Source organism: Festucalex cinctus, chromosome 10 (genome assembly GCF_051991245.1).
Source record: "Festucalex cinctus isolate MCC-2025b chromosome 10, RoL_Fcin_1.0, whole genome shotgun sequence".
NCBI lineage: Eukaryota > Metazoa > Chordata > Actinopteri > Syngnathiformes > Syngnathidae > Festucalex > Festucalex cinctus.
In genome coordinates, this window is record NC_135420.1 from 29,583,983 (window position 1) to 29,602,143 (window position 18,161).

The following is an 18,161-nucleotide window of genomic DNA, read 5'->3' on the forward strand; positions in this document are numbered from 1 at the left end:
TGCTCTCAACGCATATTTTAAAAAAATTGATTCCGATTTGTGTTTTCACTGCATGACAATGTCAAACTTTCAAATGAGGAGCGACGACACGCGCTCGTTGGCACACGCGCAGCAGGCAGATGGCGTGCACACGCACACACGTTGTAGTTTTCGACAAATGTTTCTGTTTTGACTTGCTGGCTGCTTCGCACACGCGTGTGCGTGTTTGTTTGTGTGTGTGTGTGTGAGACCCAGCTGGTGTGACACTCAACACGTCAACAACACATCAGAATTGATTAACCTTTCAACCCGCCACACTCTTCATCCTTCTCATCATCTTCGTCATCTTCGTCATGTCACGTTGGCCTCTTCGCACTCCGCTTGTGGATTTGTGTGTTGCGTGTGTTCATAGGTGAGTGCGTGTTTGTGTGTTTGTGGGGGGATTTTTGTGTGTGAATGATCAATATGCTTTTTTGTGTTTTTTGTTTTTCCAACCAAACCGGACGATGTTGTGCATTCGCATGACCAATTCTCAAGTTCACTTCACATTTCAATCAACTATTTGATCAGGTTCATGAATAAGGGCAATATCGTGATATCGTGATATTGCCACAATATCATCATCATCATGTTCACAATATTTAAAAAAAAAAAAAAAAAAAAGTCAGCTTGATTTCCATTGGTGCAGTTCTGGCACCCTCTAGTGTCTACATTATTAGTGCAATTTCATTTTCATGAGGGATGTTTTGGCCTTCTATGTTTCAAATGGATGCTAATTGATTAAGTGGAACCAAATTTGCTTGTGAATCGATCAATATTCTTATTAGCGATTGGAGCTGCTTTATATGCTTTGCTGTTATGTACAAAAGCACAATATTCTGCTTTTTTTTTTTTTTTTTTACAATATTGTGATTGTTTTTAAATATCGGCAACGCCCCCAAATATCGTGATAATTATCGTATGGTGATGTTTGGATATCGTTCCATCCCTATTGATTAATATCATTTGAAATGGACCTTTCGTCGATCGCCACATTTTTAAAAAAGGCCAATACCGATATTGGTTGATGTGAGAAATATTGCCGTTGATGATATCCGCTCTCGTGTACGTATCACGCACACCTGTTGAGCGCGACGTCACTTCCTGCAATGGAGGAAGTCACCTGAGGCCAATCGAAAAACACGCACGAACGCGACGACGTTGAAAAGTGAAACATTTCATCATGATCACATCCTCACATTCTGATCGATCGATCGATCAATCGATCATCTGCTTCTCTGACTGATCACCAACGTGTGTGTGTGTGTTTGTGGGGGGGATTAAATATGGCTGACACGGGCCAGTGTGTGGTCATGTGGACCAGGAGGCGGGCGGGCGCCGTGACGCCCTCTGGCGACACAACCAAAAAACGAACGTGCCTCCGCATACAGCCAAAGACAAAACAGATGTCCACCATCATGTGCGTGTGCGTGCGTGTGCGTGCGTGCGTGCGTGTTTAAAAGGTCGTTTGGACGAGCGTGTTGAACTCCAAAACGAATGAAGAATTTCAAAATGTTGTTGAGGAGAATTTTTGCAGACAAATTGAGCTCACTCGAGTTAACTTGTGCTAAATGCAAGTGGAAAATTGCATCTTGACATCACTTTCCATGACTTTTATTTTGAAGGGTCTACAAGTGACACAAAGTCAACACAAAATACGCTTGACAGTCTAAAAGTCAGCAAAGAGAACAAAAAGATGAACAACAACAACAAGAAGAGTCTCCTGGCGTTTGGGGCCACATCGTCACTCCACATCCAAAGTGGAACAAAAACGTTGCACAAATTTCAAATCCAACACAAACTTTTGCCTTTTGTTCACTTCCAACACATTCTAAAAAAGAAAACAAGCGAATCAAAAATGGCCTACAAATGTCTCGTCATCATCTTCAACATGTTTGTGCTTTTTTGGGGGTCTCGGGTGCTCACATTTCTGAAGTTTCTTATCTGAACCACTCGTGCATTCCTGCTCAGTCGGCACAATGGGACCTCTGTGCGTACCTGTGCGTGTGCGTACCTGCGCGTGTGCGTACCTGTGCGTGTGCGTACCTGCGCGTGTGCGTTACTGTGCGCGTGCGTACCTGTGCGCGTGTGCGTTACTGTGTGCGCCGTCCTTCTTTGCTGGTCTCCCAGCTAGAAACACGCTAACGCTAACCAAGACAACAAAATCGACACGCAACAAAATTAGCACAACAAAACAACATCGTGAGCAAAATCATTTGTTTGCAAAAGTCATTCTACAATGACATCGATGGTAGAAAATCAACAGCAAACAAAATCAATCGGAAGCAAAATCATCAACAAAAGCAAAAGGAAGGAAAAAATAACAACAGAGTCATGCTATATGCTAAGCTAACTGCACTAAGCTAAGCTAAAGATAAGCTAGAGAAGTTCGCATCACGCCTCAAGTAGATCGGCGCTGCCTCCTGCTGGACCAATCGTACATGACGCGCAATCAATCCAATAATCAATTCATCAAATCAATCTGCAAGTCCGCTTCCAAATGTGTTTGTGTGTTTGTGTGTGTGTTGTACGTGTGTACTTGTGTGCTGAGGGGAGGGCGTTGGAAGGGAGGGGGCGTGTCCGCGTCTCACCTTGCCCGATGATGACAACTTCCTGGGCTTCATCTTCCTCCTCTTCATCTTCTTCTTCTTCTTTCGCTGTCGCTGGCTGGCTGGCTGGCACGTCCGTCCGTGCGTCCGTCCGTCCGTCCGTCCGTGCGTCCGCCTGTCAATCACTTCGTGGCTGTCAATCACTTTTGCTTTTTGTTTTGTTTGTTTTTCCCCGCCGAGCGCGAGCGCGCGCGCGCACACATGAGGTTGATTGACGGCGCCATGGCGGGAAAAAGCGGCGCGGAGGCTTCCGTCAAATGGCAGCTGTGCTACGACATCTCGGCCAGGACCTGGTGGATGGTCAGTACACGCACGCGCACGCGCACTTGACTCCTTTGCCGATATTTATTGATATGCGTCTGCACGCACGCGCAGTTGTTTAAAAAGAAGAAAAAGAACAACTTGTTTTTGGAGTTGGTCGAACTGGACGTGAGCGCGCACGCGCGCGTGTGCGTGCGCGCGCGCGTTCGTGTGGTTCCAATGAGGAGGAATGCGTGACTAGTTTTCTTTTTTTTGTTTTCATTTTTTTGTTTTTTGTTTTTATCCAGAGTGAAATTGCGCTCGCGGTGGTTTTGTTTTGTTTGATCTAAAACAACAATAACACAAAAATGATGATGATATTATGAATCATCATATTTGTGTGTGCGTGTTTGCTCAAGTCGAATTGTCAGTCAAATGTAAGGAAAAAATGTTTTCATCTTCAAATGAATTTCGATGATCATGCATTCATTTTTAGTTGGATGTTATTGTTGCGTTTCGTTGTTTATTTTTTATTTATTTTAAAACAATATTATTGCCATATAAATCCAGTAAGTTATATGATTTCATGTATTTTCGTTTTGGCAAAATTGGCCATGTTTAAAATATCACTCCATATTTTTTTACATCTTTCATTTAATAATTGTATGATATGTTCTTTTGCTTTCGTTATGAAAAGTCACGTGTTATTTCTTCTCAATATCATTTCAGGAGTTTGATCGGAAAATTTCTGCTCTCATAATGTCAAATGTAAAAAAAAAAAAAAAAAAAAGTACAAAATGTTTCCACGTGAGCAATTTTGCTTTATTGCACTAATTTCATTTCATGTTTGGAATTGATCCACGATGGCGCTTTATTGATTTGCACATCATTTTAAAAAAGCACAAAAATGAGCCTTAAAAAAATGTCAAAGATTTAATGGAACATTCTGAAATTGTCGAAACTCAAATGTTTTGTTTTTATGTTCTCGCTGAACATGATCCATTTTTTTCAACGTTGCTAATTATTGTCATCAAGAGCTCGACACGGAAATCAATTTCATTCCATGAAGTCACCGTAATACGACGAGGATGATGATGATGATGATGATGATTATTATTTTCATTTTCATATCCTGATTTTGATTTTGTTTTACGAGGCTGAGCTGTTTTTTTTATTTTTATTTTTATTTTTTTTTATTTTTAAACAAGATGAAATTAATTCAAAATCATCGGGACAATCAGTTTGTGTTGAATGACGTCATCAATTGAAAACAAAATGGCTTTTATATTCGTTGATTGGTCACATTTAAATCCTGTTAAAATATTAGATTAAAATATTGCCTTGACCTCCGCCAGGCGAGCGCGTCGAAAATCTGTTTGCTTGCTTTCTTATCTATCTATCTTTTGATAATTAGGAAAATATCACGTCAAGGCTACAAAATTCAATCATGTTAAAAACAACAACAACAACAAAAACAACATTATTTTAGTGGAAAATAAATCAGATAAATTTTTCAGAGCGAGATTACAGCGTGTGTATATGTGGTGTGTTTGTGTGTGAGAGAGAGAGAGACACTGATTGGTCACGTTTGTTTGTTTGTTTGTTTGATTATGTATTTATTTATTTATTTATTTATTTATTTGTTTGTTTGTTTGTTTGTTTGTTTGTTTGTTTGTTTGTTTGCTTGTTCGTTCGTTCATTCTACTGTCAGATGTTGCCATTTTTTAACACTGCCTTCACGTGCTATGGGAAAGATGGACGTCACCACTCGGAAACTTGTAATGACGACCGAGTTGTGTTCATTAGATTTTGTTGTTATAGCAACATTAAGTGTTCCTATTTCTTGCCATTCACAAATCCTTGTGCGCTCTTTCGTCATGTTGAAACTTGAAAAATTCACTCAACTCGGAAACACGGCTATCAAAATAAATTCCAAATTTTCCAGTAGATAATACGACATGAGGGAGCGTTCACGTGCAATGTTCTACTCGACATGTGCTATTTACCATCATTACGATAACACATGAATGCAGCACAATATGCTGCATTCGAGGGTGGTGGAGAAGTGGGACTTTTCCGAGTTCAAACCAGGAAGTGTGTACGGAAACGCCCCCTTGAACGCTTTTTTATTTTTTATTTATTTTTAAAATTTGCTGTAAAACATACAATATGGCAACAATCAACATTTTCACGCAAATTCCATTCGTGAAGTCGGAGGGTAAAAAAAAAGGACCCGGATTTCACCGACTACACGTGACGTCACTACAATGGCAAGCCGTTCAGAGACACAAACCATGAATGGTAAAACACAATTTACTCGAGTATAAAATTAGACAGCTTTCTTCATTCAGAAATATTCGCCATAACTTCACCTCATGCAATTTACGTGACAGTATTGCCGCTATCTCCCTGCATGAAATTATACGCTCAACTACTCAACTGTGTATGGAATGCTTATGAAATAACATGAAAAAAAAAAAAAACTTGGGAGAAGGTAAAAATTGCTGGAGGTCAAAAATGTGTTTTGTGGACCAAAATAAAAAAACAATTTATCACTGTCCGCCATTTTGGTTATTTCCTTTCACCTCGAAGGCTTTCAGGTCAGAACTGGGAAAAAGCTACTCGGATGTATCCGACTTCCGACCATCCTCGAATGCAGCATAAGACCGTTTTTGTGTCCGGGTGGCCAGTTGGCAAGAATGTATAGCATGCGGTGCTCCATGTTAGCGTTAGCGAGATTAGCCATCAGGAAATTGTGGGATTAAACATGTCTGCTTCAACTTCCTCAACATGAATGTTCAACCACGCGGCTCCACAACCCCCCCACCCCCCAGGTTGTTCTTCCTTCTTTAACACATTTGTACATGAATGGATTGTATACTAAGTTGGTTATGATGCTAAGCTAATGCTAATGACCCTGAGGTCCAGCGCCAATTTAGACAATTATGCTAAACTATATGACGCAAATGGAGGCGTCAATGCTAAGTTTGATGATGATGCTAAAGTCCACCCAAAAGCTGCTTGCTTGGCAAGCATGTCGATAGTTTGTTTCTGTGTTGGCCATTTGTTAGCGTGTCGAGCTTCTCAACGAGGTGAAAGTGCGGTCACATAGCGTGGCGTTTGAAACGTGCAGCGGACTTGATGTTTTCACATCAAAGCCGCCTGAGCAGCTGTGGAAAGACGCAAAAATGTCTCTTTAATCCTATTTGACTTTTTAATGCTTATTAATTCAATCAAACAAATGGAAATGCCAAACGCGCTGCTTAGCTCGCCAAAACCGCCGAGCCGCCAGATGTTCACGTAGCCTACAATTAGCATTAGCGTTCTCTTATTTTGGGAGGGGGGGGGGTGCTTTACCTGGTTCAGATGAGGTTGTTGTTAGGCCGCAATGCTAAGCTATATGCTCCAATGCTAACATACAACGTGACCCTGAAGTACTACAATGTTAATTTTGCTGATGATGCTAACAAATGCTATTGGAAGATGTTATACTGTGAGTAGATTCCAATGCTAATTTGTCTTCATGCATCAGCATTAGCATTAGCATTAACATTAGCATGGATTTATTTTCCCAGGTAAGATTACAGATTAGAAGAAAGGTTATGCTAGCTCCCAAAGACCACGCTAAAGCTAATGCAAATGCATAAAGACAACATGCATAGGCAGCATGTCAAGAAAAGATGACTAATACAAGTTATTTTATCTCCCAAAATAAGTCCACACCAATGCTTATGCTTATGCTTATGCTAATGCTAATGCAAATGCATGAAGACAACATGACTAACAAATGTTATCGGATTATTCCCAAAAAGAACGTACCAATGATAATGTATCTTAAAAAATAAAATAAAAAAATAGTGTTAGCCTACCTTATGGCTTGTGTACTAACCAGGGTTATTATAGTTTTTGAATTTTTCATTTTAGTAAGTTTTTATTTCGTTTTGATTTTTTTTAATTAGTTAGTTTTAATTCGTTTTAAATGCTTAGTTTTAGTTTAGTTTTGGTTAGTTTCTGTATTAGTTTTAATATTTTATTTTATTTTTTTAAATGTTTTTTTAAAGTGTATTGTGTGCAATATTAAAATATTAAAAATACAGTGGGGGCGATGTCACTTCTATGTGACACATTTTCAATCGTCCTTATTCTGCTTAATATCAAAATAAATCACTTTAAAATCGCATTTAATATCATCTGAGGCTCATGCATTCAACAAATTACCAAAGACGAAAACCAAGGACATTTTTGCTCTAATTAGAATTAGTTTGAGTTAGTTTTGTAAACTTAAAATTTGGTTTCAGGTTGGTTTTTGTTTTATTTCGTTAACGAAATTGTTTTTTGAATTTTAGTTTTAGTGAACTTTAATAACCTCGGTGCTAACGATGTGCAAGCTAATGAAGGCGATCACGGGAGGAGCACACGACTTACAGATGTACACCCCCTCCCCCCCAAACACATGGACGTTGGGGAAACCAGGTCAAACAGCTGGTAGCAGCATTGGGGGGGGGATCACCTGGGTCACCGTGATGGTGGTGGTGTTGGTGGGGGGTGTCAACTGTGTGCTCCCAAAATCTGCTTTGCATCATTAGCTTTATAATGTAGATTTGAGGAGGGTGCTTCAAAAATAGTGCTTGTACACCCCCACCTTGCATGAACCCCCCAGCCACCCCCCGCATTCGCCACATGGGTGACGGCGGTCCTGCCTGATGGCGGTCAGTCGGGCCTGGGTGCAGATGTTCATGCCAGCTTTTTTCTGGGGTCACCTTGGAGAGGCCCGTGGCGTCATGTCCAACCTGGCAAATCAAACAACCCCCCCACCGTCCCATCCACTACAGCTGCTTCCTCACTTGATCCTCCAGCACACATGAGGGAGGGGGTGGAGGCAATTGGTCTCCATGACAACCGTTGTCTGATATCCCATCTATCATCCAATCATCTCGTTTATTTCGTTTGCCTCCGAGTTGTCCAGTTAGCTCACAATTTAGCAGGCTAGTTTGTTGCTTGCTTTCCGTTAGCGGTTTAGTCAAGCAGCAGGCAAGCTTTCTTACTAGCGGTTCACTTTTCTTGTCTTACTAGTAAGTTCAATACCCAACTAGTTAGCAGGCTTTTGTTACACTTTATTTACTTTCCATCGGTGACTTGTTCAATTAGCAGCCCACTTTCCTTAACTAGTTGTTCATTTTGCTCAAAATCTAGCAGACTAGCTTATTATCTTAAAAGTCAGCATGCTAGCTTTTTCCACTGGTTAAGTAGCCAGTTATCCCACTAGTTTTCTTATGAGTTGTTTCGTTCACTCACAACTTCGCAGGCAGCTTTTCATTAGTTGTTGATTGATGTCTCAAGTTAGCAGGCTAATTTGCTCACGAGCTACTTGTTTGCTGACTAGTTAGCTACGTTTGTCACTGGTTTGTTATTCACTTAGCTCTTGTCAGTTGACAAGTTTTCGCAAGCTAGCTTTTCTCTTAGTGGCTTGTTGCCGTGTCTTTTCAGGTTTGACGTTTATTCGAGGGTTTCTGGTTGTGGTTGTGGCAGGAAGTGAAGCACGGCAGAAGAGTCGAAGCGGGATGACCAGAAAGAAGAGAAAGGAAGTTAGATGGAAACAATTAGGGATGTGCAGATGTGTGACTGATTAGGATGACGACCCATCCGTTTTGTGTACAACTCACCGGACGCTCACACGGGCAACACAACAACAACAACAACAACATGCAACAAGCTCACAATTGAGCAGGAGTGTGTGTCACTGTCACCTTCTACTAGTTAGCTAACTAGCCAGTTGTTCAGCTTGCTCTCAGGTTGAAACGAGTGTTGAGCTTCCTCCGAGGCGCCAGGATGACAAAACGAGAGCAGATTGATTGATGGGAACAGAGCGAAGGAGGCCAAGGCCCAGCTGGAGATCAGCTCAACAACTAATTTAGATAGTTCATTGAAAAAAGGTGGAATCTAAAATTTCATGTATTTGAATATGATGATTAAAAACGGAGATTTTAGATGGGGGTTTTTTTTTCTTATTATTTTTACAAGAGTAAAAGTGAAAAATTAAGAATTAAAATTTGGTGCAAAAAGTGTGACAAAAAATACTGATTTCTTATTTAGGGTGTGGTTCCTATGCAAGATTGAAAACAAATAGTTGGGCATGTTATCCCGCAAGTTAGCTGGATATTATAATTAGCTCAACATTTAGCAGGCGAGTTTGTTACCACTCGCATCCTCCATGTTGGCGGTGTCGGGTAACGCGTTGCAGACGCTGGAATGGATGCAATGGATACCTCCGCCGAACATCAACCTTCCTGGGACTCCCGCTGAGAGCAGCAGCCTGTTGTTCTGCTTGCTCACACATGCATGCACACACAAATAGAGTACACCTGTGCAGGCCACACTACCCCCCCTTTATAGTTTCTACCCCTGTTTAGAGGAAACGTGTCCGTTCTCCCCAGTCAGACTGCCACAAATACTAGCTAGCATTGTTAGCATGTTGACTGTGTTTGTGCCGGGTTAGAAACTTGCCGCTCGCCATCATGTGATTTAATGCTGGATTGTTCTGGACTCCTTCAAAGACTTTTCATTCGGGGGGGGACGGGGGTGGGGGTTGGCAGTGGTGCGGTGATCTGGGGGGGGGGGGGGGCTTACTTGTTTGCTATCTCTGCTGTTGCTAATAAAAGTAAAGGCGCCCGCGGGGGAAGCGACTCAACTTCCTGCAGTGAGCGCTGCTATTTATTTATTGGAGGGTTCCGTTTCCCGCTCCTGCGCTGCCGTAAACAAAAAAAAAACTAAAAAAGACTTTTAGGATCTATTTGGACTTCCCGGGAAGCAATCGGATCGGGCCCTCGCTCGTCAAAGTGTCCTCCATCTTGGCTCGCGCTGCTAACAACAGAGTTAACAAAGAACATCTGCTCACTGACCGACAAAGATGGCACGCGGCGTCTCCGTGCGATCACATGACCATGACATCGCTGCTTGCTGTCATGAACGACTAGCGCGTTGTTAGCGTGTTGAGAGCTGGCTAGATCAAAAACAGAAAAAAAATGTGACCAGTTTTAAGTTGTAATAATTCCATTCAGCACCAGATGGCAGACATCGCCAGGTTTTCACCATCAGAGAAGAGAGAAGCAGGAAATTGTGCCTAAAATGGGAAGCAGCTTATCCATCCATTTTCCGAACCGCTTATTATACAGTATAGTCACGAAATTTAAAGGTGAGCCTACGTGCCTCGTTTGCTTAGAGATGATATCAGCCATGAAAAATATTGTGGTGCAAATGAAGGCTGCTTTGAGTGAGAAAACGCACAGATTAGCATTGTTAGCATGATGGCTGTCATATACTGTGCTAGTTGTTAGCATTACTAGCATAATTGGCTGGCCATCATATGCTGTGTAAGAGGTTAGCATTGTTAGCATGCTGGCTATCAGTGATGGGCACGTCAATGAATTTTGAGCGTCCGTCATTTGGCAATCGTCAACAGTCGGGACACTCCTCCGTCATCGTTGATATTTCAAGCAGAACCGTCAATCCGTCATTCGCCGATTGCTCGGCAAAATGAGCATCTGTCAATGTTTCAGTCATTCGAAGTGCGCATTGTTCCATCAGTTGTTTCACCAATCGGCAAAATGGGACACCAGTCATTGATGGATTGACCAATACATTGACGGACGAAAAGCCCCTTCCGGAAATGCTTAATCAATTTTTTTGAAGTTTCCCGTCAACCGAAACGAGTGTCCATCATCGACAGATTGACGGACCTTCTGTCAACATTGACGGAATGCCCACCTCTGCTATCATGTGCTTTGCTAATGGTTACTGTTGTTAGCATGTTGGCCATCACATACTGTGCTAATTAGCATTGCTGGCATGTTGACTGTCATTTGATGTGCTAGTTGTTAGCATTGCTAGCATGTTGACTGTCAATTGCTGTGCTAATTATGAGCATTGCTAGCATGTTGACTGTCATTTGTTGTGGTAATTAGCATTGCTAGCATGTTGACTGTCACGTACTGTGCTAATTAACATTGCTTGCATGTTGACTGTCATATGATGTGCTAATTGTGAGCATTGCTAGCATGTTGACTGTCATTTGTTGTGCTAATTAGCATTGCTAGCATGTTGACTGTCATATGCTGTGCTAATTGTTAGCATTGCTAGCATGTTGACCATCACATACTGTGCTAATTAGCATTGCTAGCATGTTGACTGTCATATGCTGTGCTAATTGTGAGCATTGCTAGCATGTTGACTGTCATTTGCTGTGCTAATTAGCAATTGCTAGCATGTTGATGGCCATTTGCTGTGCTAATTAGCATTTGCTAGCATGTTGATGGCCATTTGCTGTGCTAATTGTTAGCATTGCTAGCATGTTGACTGTCAATTGCTGTGCTAATTATGAGCATTGCTAGCATGTTGACTGTCATATGATGTGCTAATTGTGAGCATTGCTAGCATTGTTGACTGTCACTTGTTGTGCTAATTAGCATTGCTAGCATGTTGACTGTCATATGCTGTGCTAATTGTTAGCATTGCTAGCATGTTGACCATCACATACTGTGCTAATTAGCATTGCTAGCATGTTGACTGTCATATGCTGTGCTAATTGTGAGTATTGCTAGCATGTTGACTGTCATTTGCTGTGCTAATTAGCATTTGCTAGCATGTTGATGGCCATTTGCTGTGCTAATTGTTAGCATTTCGAGTCTATCATCATTGGCCAGGAAGCAAGGAGGGATTGGCAGTGCGAGGACAAAGTGGTGGATGTGAGGGGTGGGGGGCTCATGAAGGCCTCGAGGGGGGGCCGCCCTTTGAATGAATCCATGTGCTTCTCATTAAACGCTGCGGAAATAAGTTCTGACCCATTCTTCTTCTATTTACACACACACACGCACTGGCCAGAATGTCTGTTTGTGTGTGCGCAGGAGGAAGGATGTGGGAGAGGAGAAGAAAGCAGATGACGTGCTTAGGTAGGAACATCTTAAGTTGCTCCAAACCGGACACAGGGAAGGAGGAGGAGGAGGAGGAGGAGTTAAGAGGTTGTGGTGTTGTGAGAAGGAGAAGGAATTGAGGTGTGGAAAGCTTTCGGAGCAGATTTTGGGGTTTGGAGGAGGTTCGAGGGCTGTAGAGAAGGACTTCAAAGGCATCCAGGAGGAGGAAGGAGGAGATGGAGAAGCAAGTTGCGGCCTCCTCGGAGAGATGAGAAGAAGTTGACATGTAGGAGGCGGAAATGTTCCGAGGAGCTATTGAGGAGTAGCAGGACTTTGAATGAGGAGGAATTGGAGGTCTTTTGAAGTGTGGGAGGGGCCTTAAGGAGCTGGAAGGAGGTGGAGGAGGAGCTTGTGGTGTTTGAGGAAGTGAAGCAGGAGGGAGGACTTTGAAGATGGAGATGGAGGAGGTGCGGGAAGGTTGAGGAGAAGCTTGAGAACGAAAAGATCTGATATTTGCCCGACCCGTTCGTCCGCCAGGTTTTTGTTGTTGTTGTTTTTTTTATCAATATATCGAATCAGTACTTCTACCAAAGTATTTTGACACATTTTCGTACTTGTATTTACTCCTGTGAGTACCTTTGCAACATAAATGTGCAACTCATTATGTGTTTTTTGTGCTCACCTTGCTAACTGAACGCTTGCCTGCGCAGTCAACTTGTGACGTCATCCGTCGCCGTGGTTACCCCAAGTCAAACAACACGTGCCGTCATGTTGTCATCCAATCATAACCGTCAAATAACTTTTGAACAATGAGTGATGAAAAACAATTTTCAACTGTAAACACATTTTCAATCTTCAAAGTCTTCATATTAAATTCAAAAAATCGAAACTAATTGCCAGCAGAATCGGGTTTCTTTTTGTTTTTGTTTTTTTGCTGACCTCTGAGTGACCCTCGTGCGGCAACGAGGAGCTGTAACGACAGCAAGCGGCCACTAGAGGGAGACATTTGACCGACTATCCAATCTGATGGAACGTTTGCAGCACATTTTCAACCTTCTTCACTTTCCATTCTTGTGCGCGTGCGCATGTTTGTGTGTGCGTGTGTGTTTTCAGGTGTGAGCATCTGCCAGGTGTGATGTGTTACCTTCAGACGCTTTGGGAGTGCGACTGCACGTCTGTCAGCGTGCGTGCGTGCGTGTGTTTGTGTAGCGAAGCGCGAACAGCTTCACTCGCAACTTGTCAATTTGTTGAACAATATTTTTGGTTTGGTTTTGACCTTGCGACGTGACACAAATGGGCCGTTGCCATGCCAACGTGCGGCCAAAAGTGTCCAAGTGGGGGGGGGGGAATTATTTAAATGTTCATACATGTTTCCACGCCTTCTGTTTTCTTCGCTAGAGTGCAACGAAATTCATTGTTGACGTATTTGGAGCAAACTTACTTGACTGAATTATTATTATTTGTTTTGGCTCATCTCATTGAATTAGTCATTAGTTTACTGTAAAATAAAGGAAAAAAAACAATTTAATAAAAAAAAGTAGAGATAGACCGATATGTTGTTGTTATTGTTGTTGTTTTTTTCAGGGCTGATACGAAACCGATTATTAGTCAAGGACACCAATAACCGATATTTGATGCTCATATTCAATGTCACTACAAGGGAAAATATTGGCATAGAAAAAAAATACAAATAAAAATCTCGAGCTCTTTTTATTATTATTATTATTATTTTCTTTATTTTTTAAGCATATGTTTATTGAATGTTCAGGGTTTGTAAAAAAAAATTTAAAAAAAAATCTTAGTCAATCTTTGTTTTAAAGATGTAACAAAAAGTTGAGGGGTCTTCAAAAGTGAAATAAAAATGTAAGTAAATAACTCCCTACAGTAAATAAAGTTTTAAAATTTCAAAATATCTGAAGTATTCAAATTTGACATATCTTTGTTTTTAATTTAAAGGACAGACGTTCCCAGGGTTGGAAACGTTATGAAAATTTCAATCATTCTTCCCTCATCTTTTTTTTCATCTTTTAAAATTTAAAATTTTTTTTTTATTTTATTTATTTATTTTTTTTATTTTAATTTTTTTTTTGTGAGAAGACTCGAACTAACTATGGAAAACCAAAACTGCCAAAATTCTAAATAAATAAATAAATGACTAAAAGTGTATAAAAAATATAATTTGAAAATTATATCCCAAAAATAAATATAAATAGAAATAAAATATGAACATATATAAACATGATATGATCTAAATATATAATACATGTAAAATAACAATAAGGATGATGATGATGACGACAAGCTGCCGCTAATTTCCATGTGTGTACGTCCTCGTGCATGTTTATGTGACGACATATGTGACACACACGCACACGCACACGCACACGCACGCACTCTGTGTCATCAATGAAATTCGGTGGGGGGGTTTTTGGGGTGGGGGGGTTCCGGCCTCTCCAGCGGGCCATCTGTTTGGCACTCGCACCGTGCAACTGCTTCCTGAATCGCACACATTCAACAATAAACGTGTGTTTGTTAGGCGTGTACGATTGTGTTTCCATGGCAAGTGTGCGCAAGTGTGTGCGTGTATGCACAAGTGTGCACAAGGCGTGGATGAAAAACGTGCGTGCACACGTGTTTTTTTAACGAGCGTGTTTGTAGCGGTCACGTTAGCCGTTAGCTTGCTCGCTATACGCGAATTGGAGCTGTCAATCGTGTCGTTTGCGCTTGTTGTTACTTTTTGTTTGTTTCCTGCTTTGTTGACCTTCTTTCTCCTCCTCCTCATCTTCATCCTCATCTTGGTCTTCCTCATCTTCATCTTCTCCTTCTTGTCTTTTGTGTTTGCGCGCTGGCGAGGCTTCAGGCCCGCTGGTCCTGTTGGCGCCGCTCCAGCCTGGCAGCGGCTCAGTGGGAGCAGGTGGAGACACACACACACACACACACACACACAAACACACACACAGTTTGCTCTCTTTTTGGGCATCACGTGTGCCAACTTTGGAGCCCGTCGTCATGGTGACGCTCACGCCGGCGTTCTCATTTTTGAACGTTTTGGCTCACGTCCGATTGGTCATCCTCCTTGGCAAGGCCCCGCCCATATGTGACATCACAACAACATTTACTTCCTTGTTGCTGATGGAAAAATCTTCTTGTTGGTAACTTGATTTCCTTTTGATGATCGAGTGACCTGTAACAAGTATTGGAATTGGGCCGATGTCCAGAAGTCATGTGACGTTATATCGATATTGCAATAAATCGTGACACTTTGTCTCCCGATAGATTATCAATACCCAATATGCAAGTATGGCAATATTAGAACGACTCCATTGTTCATGACTTATTGAGCAATTGCTTGGTGGGCCACTAGGGGGATCACATCATAAGAGTGGCAGGGAAATGGACGCAAGTCTTCAGGCAAAGAAGACTCATCAGCTTACTTTTATTATTATTATTATTATTATTATTTTATTATTGTATCTTATTTATTTTTTTTAATGTATATATATATATATATATATATATTGTTTTTGTTATATTCTGAATTATTATTTTATTATTATGTATTTATTATTTGTTATTGTTTTTAGTATTATTTTATGATTAGTTTTATCATAGATTTTCGTGAATTTATGACCTGACCAATGTATGGATAATGGCGGTATTGTCATATCGTGAGATCATCGTTATCGTGAGCTTGTATCGCATATGGTATACTTGGTATCGGTGACGTCACAAGAGTTGCGTACGTGTGGTGGTATCGGCGTGACAAAAATTGGTATCGAACATCTCGATGTAGTTGATGACGAGGTGACTCCATCGAGTGGCTTTGAACGAATGAATGTGATTGGACGGCTCGTATGTGATGTCACAAGTGGGCGTGAACAGGAAACCGATGAATGCTTTCTTTTCCCGCAATAATGACGCTGCATTTGAGGGTGTTTTTCAAGTTTCAGGAAGTGTGTCCGGGAACTCGGAATTTCCATTTGCGAAGAAGAAAAAAGAAAAAAAAAAAAAAAAAAAAAACAAGAGCCCGACTTCACGGACGGACTACAAGTGACGTCACTCTACAACGGCGACCACAGGCCGTGAATGCTAAAACACAATTTGGACAGCTTTCTTCATTCAAAAATATTCCACATAACTTGACGTAACGCAACGTACAACAATTGACCACTATCCGCCATTTTGGTTGTTGACTTTCCCTCGAACGCTGTCAGGCCGGAAGTGGGAAAAGCCAACCCGGATATATCCGACTTCCGCACATTGAGCCACATTTGTGACGTGAAGAGTTTCACTTTCTTGCTTTTTCGCTTTGGAGGTCAAAGTTGAAGTGGACCGACGACTACTACTACTTCACACACACGCACACGCACGCACACGCGCCGCCTCTCCTCTCGCGCGGCCGCATTCGATCGATAAGCCGCGCGCTCGCTCGTGAGCGCGCACGTGAGAGCTGAGTTGGTGTCGCGCGCGCGCACGCACGCGGAGGAGCAGGCTTCACTTTCAGTCAGCTCGTCCGGTCGGCTTGGAGCGAGCGAGCGAGCAGTTCCGGACGGGGACCGCGCGGTTGTCGGCGGTTCTGTCTTCGCGGAGCCACGAGTCGCTCTTCGTCCGAACCCCCCCCCGTCCCGTCCCGTCCCGTCCCGTCCCGTCCCGTCCCTGCCCCCTTTCCTTCCTCCTCCTCGGGACGGCGGCCGTTTCAGTGGTCGCCTTCCCGGCCGGCCACCTTCCGCCGCTTCCCGCGGGGGCGCGGTTGGTTCGGTGACATGCGGGACCTGGTCGCCCCCCCTTGGGGCCTCCCGCCACACTTTGGACTCTGCTGACGACGACATGTTGCTCCTCGGACGGCGGCGGCGGCGGCGCGCCTCCGGCAGGTCCGGCGCGTAACAGCCGAAGCGGCGGGGGTCAGAGTTCACGTGCGCTCGGAAATGTGAGAAGAGGGGGGGGTCGACAAGGACAGGAGGGCTCCAAAGCCCCACCCGAACCCCCTCCCTCCCTCTTTCCTTCCTTCCTTCCTTCCTTCTTGCTCGTCCGTCCTTTTCGTCTCACGCACGCGCGCCCACCGGAGCCGGACTGGAGCCAGGGGCGCGCGCGCGCACGCGGACCAGTCATGTACTCGCCGCTTTGTCTCACGCAGGTAGGTCACGCGCACGCGCATGCGCACGCGCCGCCAACTTCGGCAAAAAGTTGATCGCGTGCGCGCGCGAAACTCCGGCAAAAAGTCTTTGGACTTGACCAAAACGGCAAAAAAAAAATTTAAATTAAAATGGAACGTTTCATTTTGTCAAGTTGAAAGATTTCGTTTCGTGAACTACACAAATGAATCAAAGTGAATTATTTTGATTCAACTGCGATATTTTGTTGAACTATAAAACATGCAGATTGTGAATCCATTTTGAGGAAGATGCTTCAAAACAAACGTCTTTTTTATTTATTTCTTTTTTTGAACAAGATTAATAACATCATTTTACAGACGGTAAAAAAACAAGCCAACAAAAATGTTTCAAATTCAGTCCAATCTCATTTGATGTTTTTCATACGAGAAACTGAAACAGATTTCAATTCTTCACACATATTTTTAGAACATATTAAGCAGCAGTCAGGCGACACGCGCACACAACATATAAGTATGAAATGATAGAAATGATTGTATTCATAAGCTCATATTAATTCACAATGATGCAAATTCTTTCAAATGACTTCTTGCAGCATCAAAGATGGAAAAAAATCCAAATAAAAGCAAATGAAAATGATTTGTTGGCACAGGAACACACACACCTTACAATTGTTATTATTATTATTATTATTGTTGCAAATGCCAAAAATGTATGGAAAAATGAACATTTGTGTTTTTATGTTCATTGATTGGCTCTAACTATATTTGATTGATTATTGTCAAATAGGGTGCACATGGATATTCATCAATACAAAAAAGAAAAATGAAAACTAGTGAAAGGAGGTGAAGAAATTGCAGGAAAGAAAGGAAAACAATTCCAAACCAGATCTGCGTGTGCGTTTGTGTGTGTCATCTTTCTATCCGTCCATTTTCTTGACCGCTTCTTCCTCACAAGGGACGCGAGGGGTGCTGGAGCCTATCTCAGCTGGCTTTGGGCAGTAGGCGGGGTTATCTATCTCTTTCCTTCTAAATCTCTTTCTTTCTATCTCTTTTGCACGCTCTCATTCTCTGTCTGTCTGTCTGTCTGTCTGTCTATAGCGAGCGATGGATAGACAGACAAATGGTTGGATGGATGGACGGATGTCCATGAAACAAGTAATTGTCAGGCATGATGATGTCGTCTTTTGTGTATTTTCTGATGAGGAAGTTGAAAATTGTCAATTTTCTAAATTCTTACTTTGAAATGATTTTTTTCAAAAAGTTGTGTATCCAAAG

General features: G+C 42.2%; 1 protein-coding gene across 7 annotated transcripts in view; it reads left to right on the plus strand.

Annotated features, from left to right (window-relative positions):
- Positions 1-2,672: 2,672 nt before the first annotated feature.
- The window catches only part of nfia (nuclear factor I/A), a 43,528-nt gene continuing 28,039 nt past the window's right edge, over positions 2,673-18,161 (plus strand). For 3 of the 7 annotated variants that reach the window (XM_077533908.1, XM_077533909.1, XM_077533911.1), the window contains exon 1: positions 2,673-2,927. In XM_077533908.1, the coding sequence (XP_077390034.1) occupies positions 2,829-2,927 (99 nt within the window). In that variant the 5' untranslated portion in view covers positions 2,673-2,828. Of the gene's footprint in view, positions 2,928-5,584; positions 5,702-11,671; positions 11,813-16,245; positions 16,908-18,161 lie in introns of those variants that run through there. The other 4 variants (XM_077533910.1, XM_077533914.1, XM_077533913.1 and 1 more) reach the window with 3 other exon arrangements.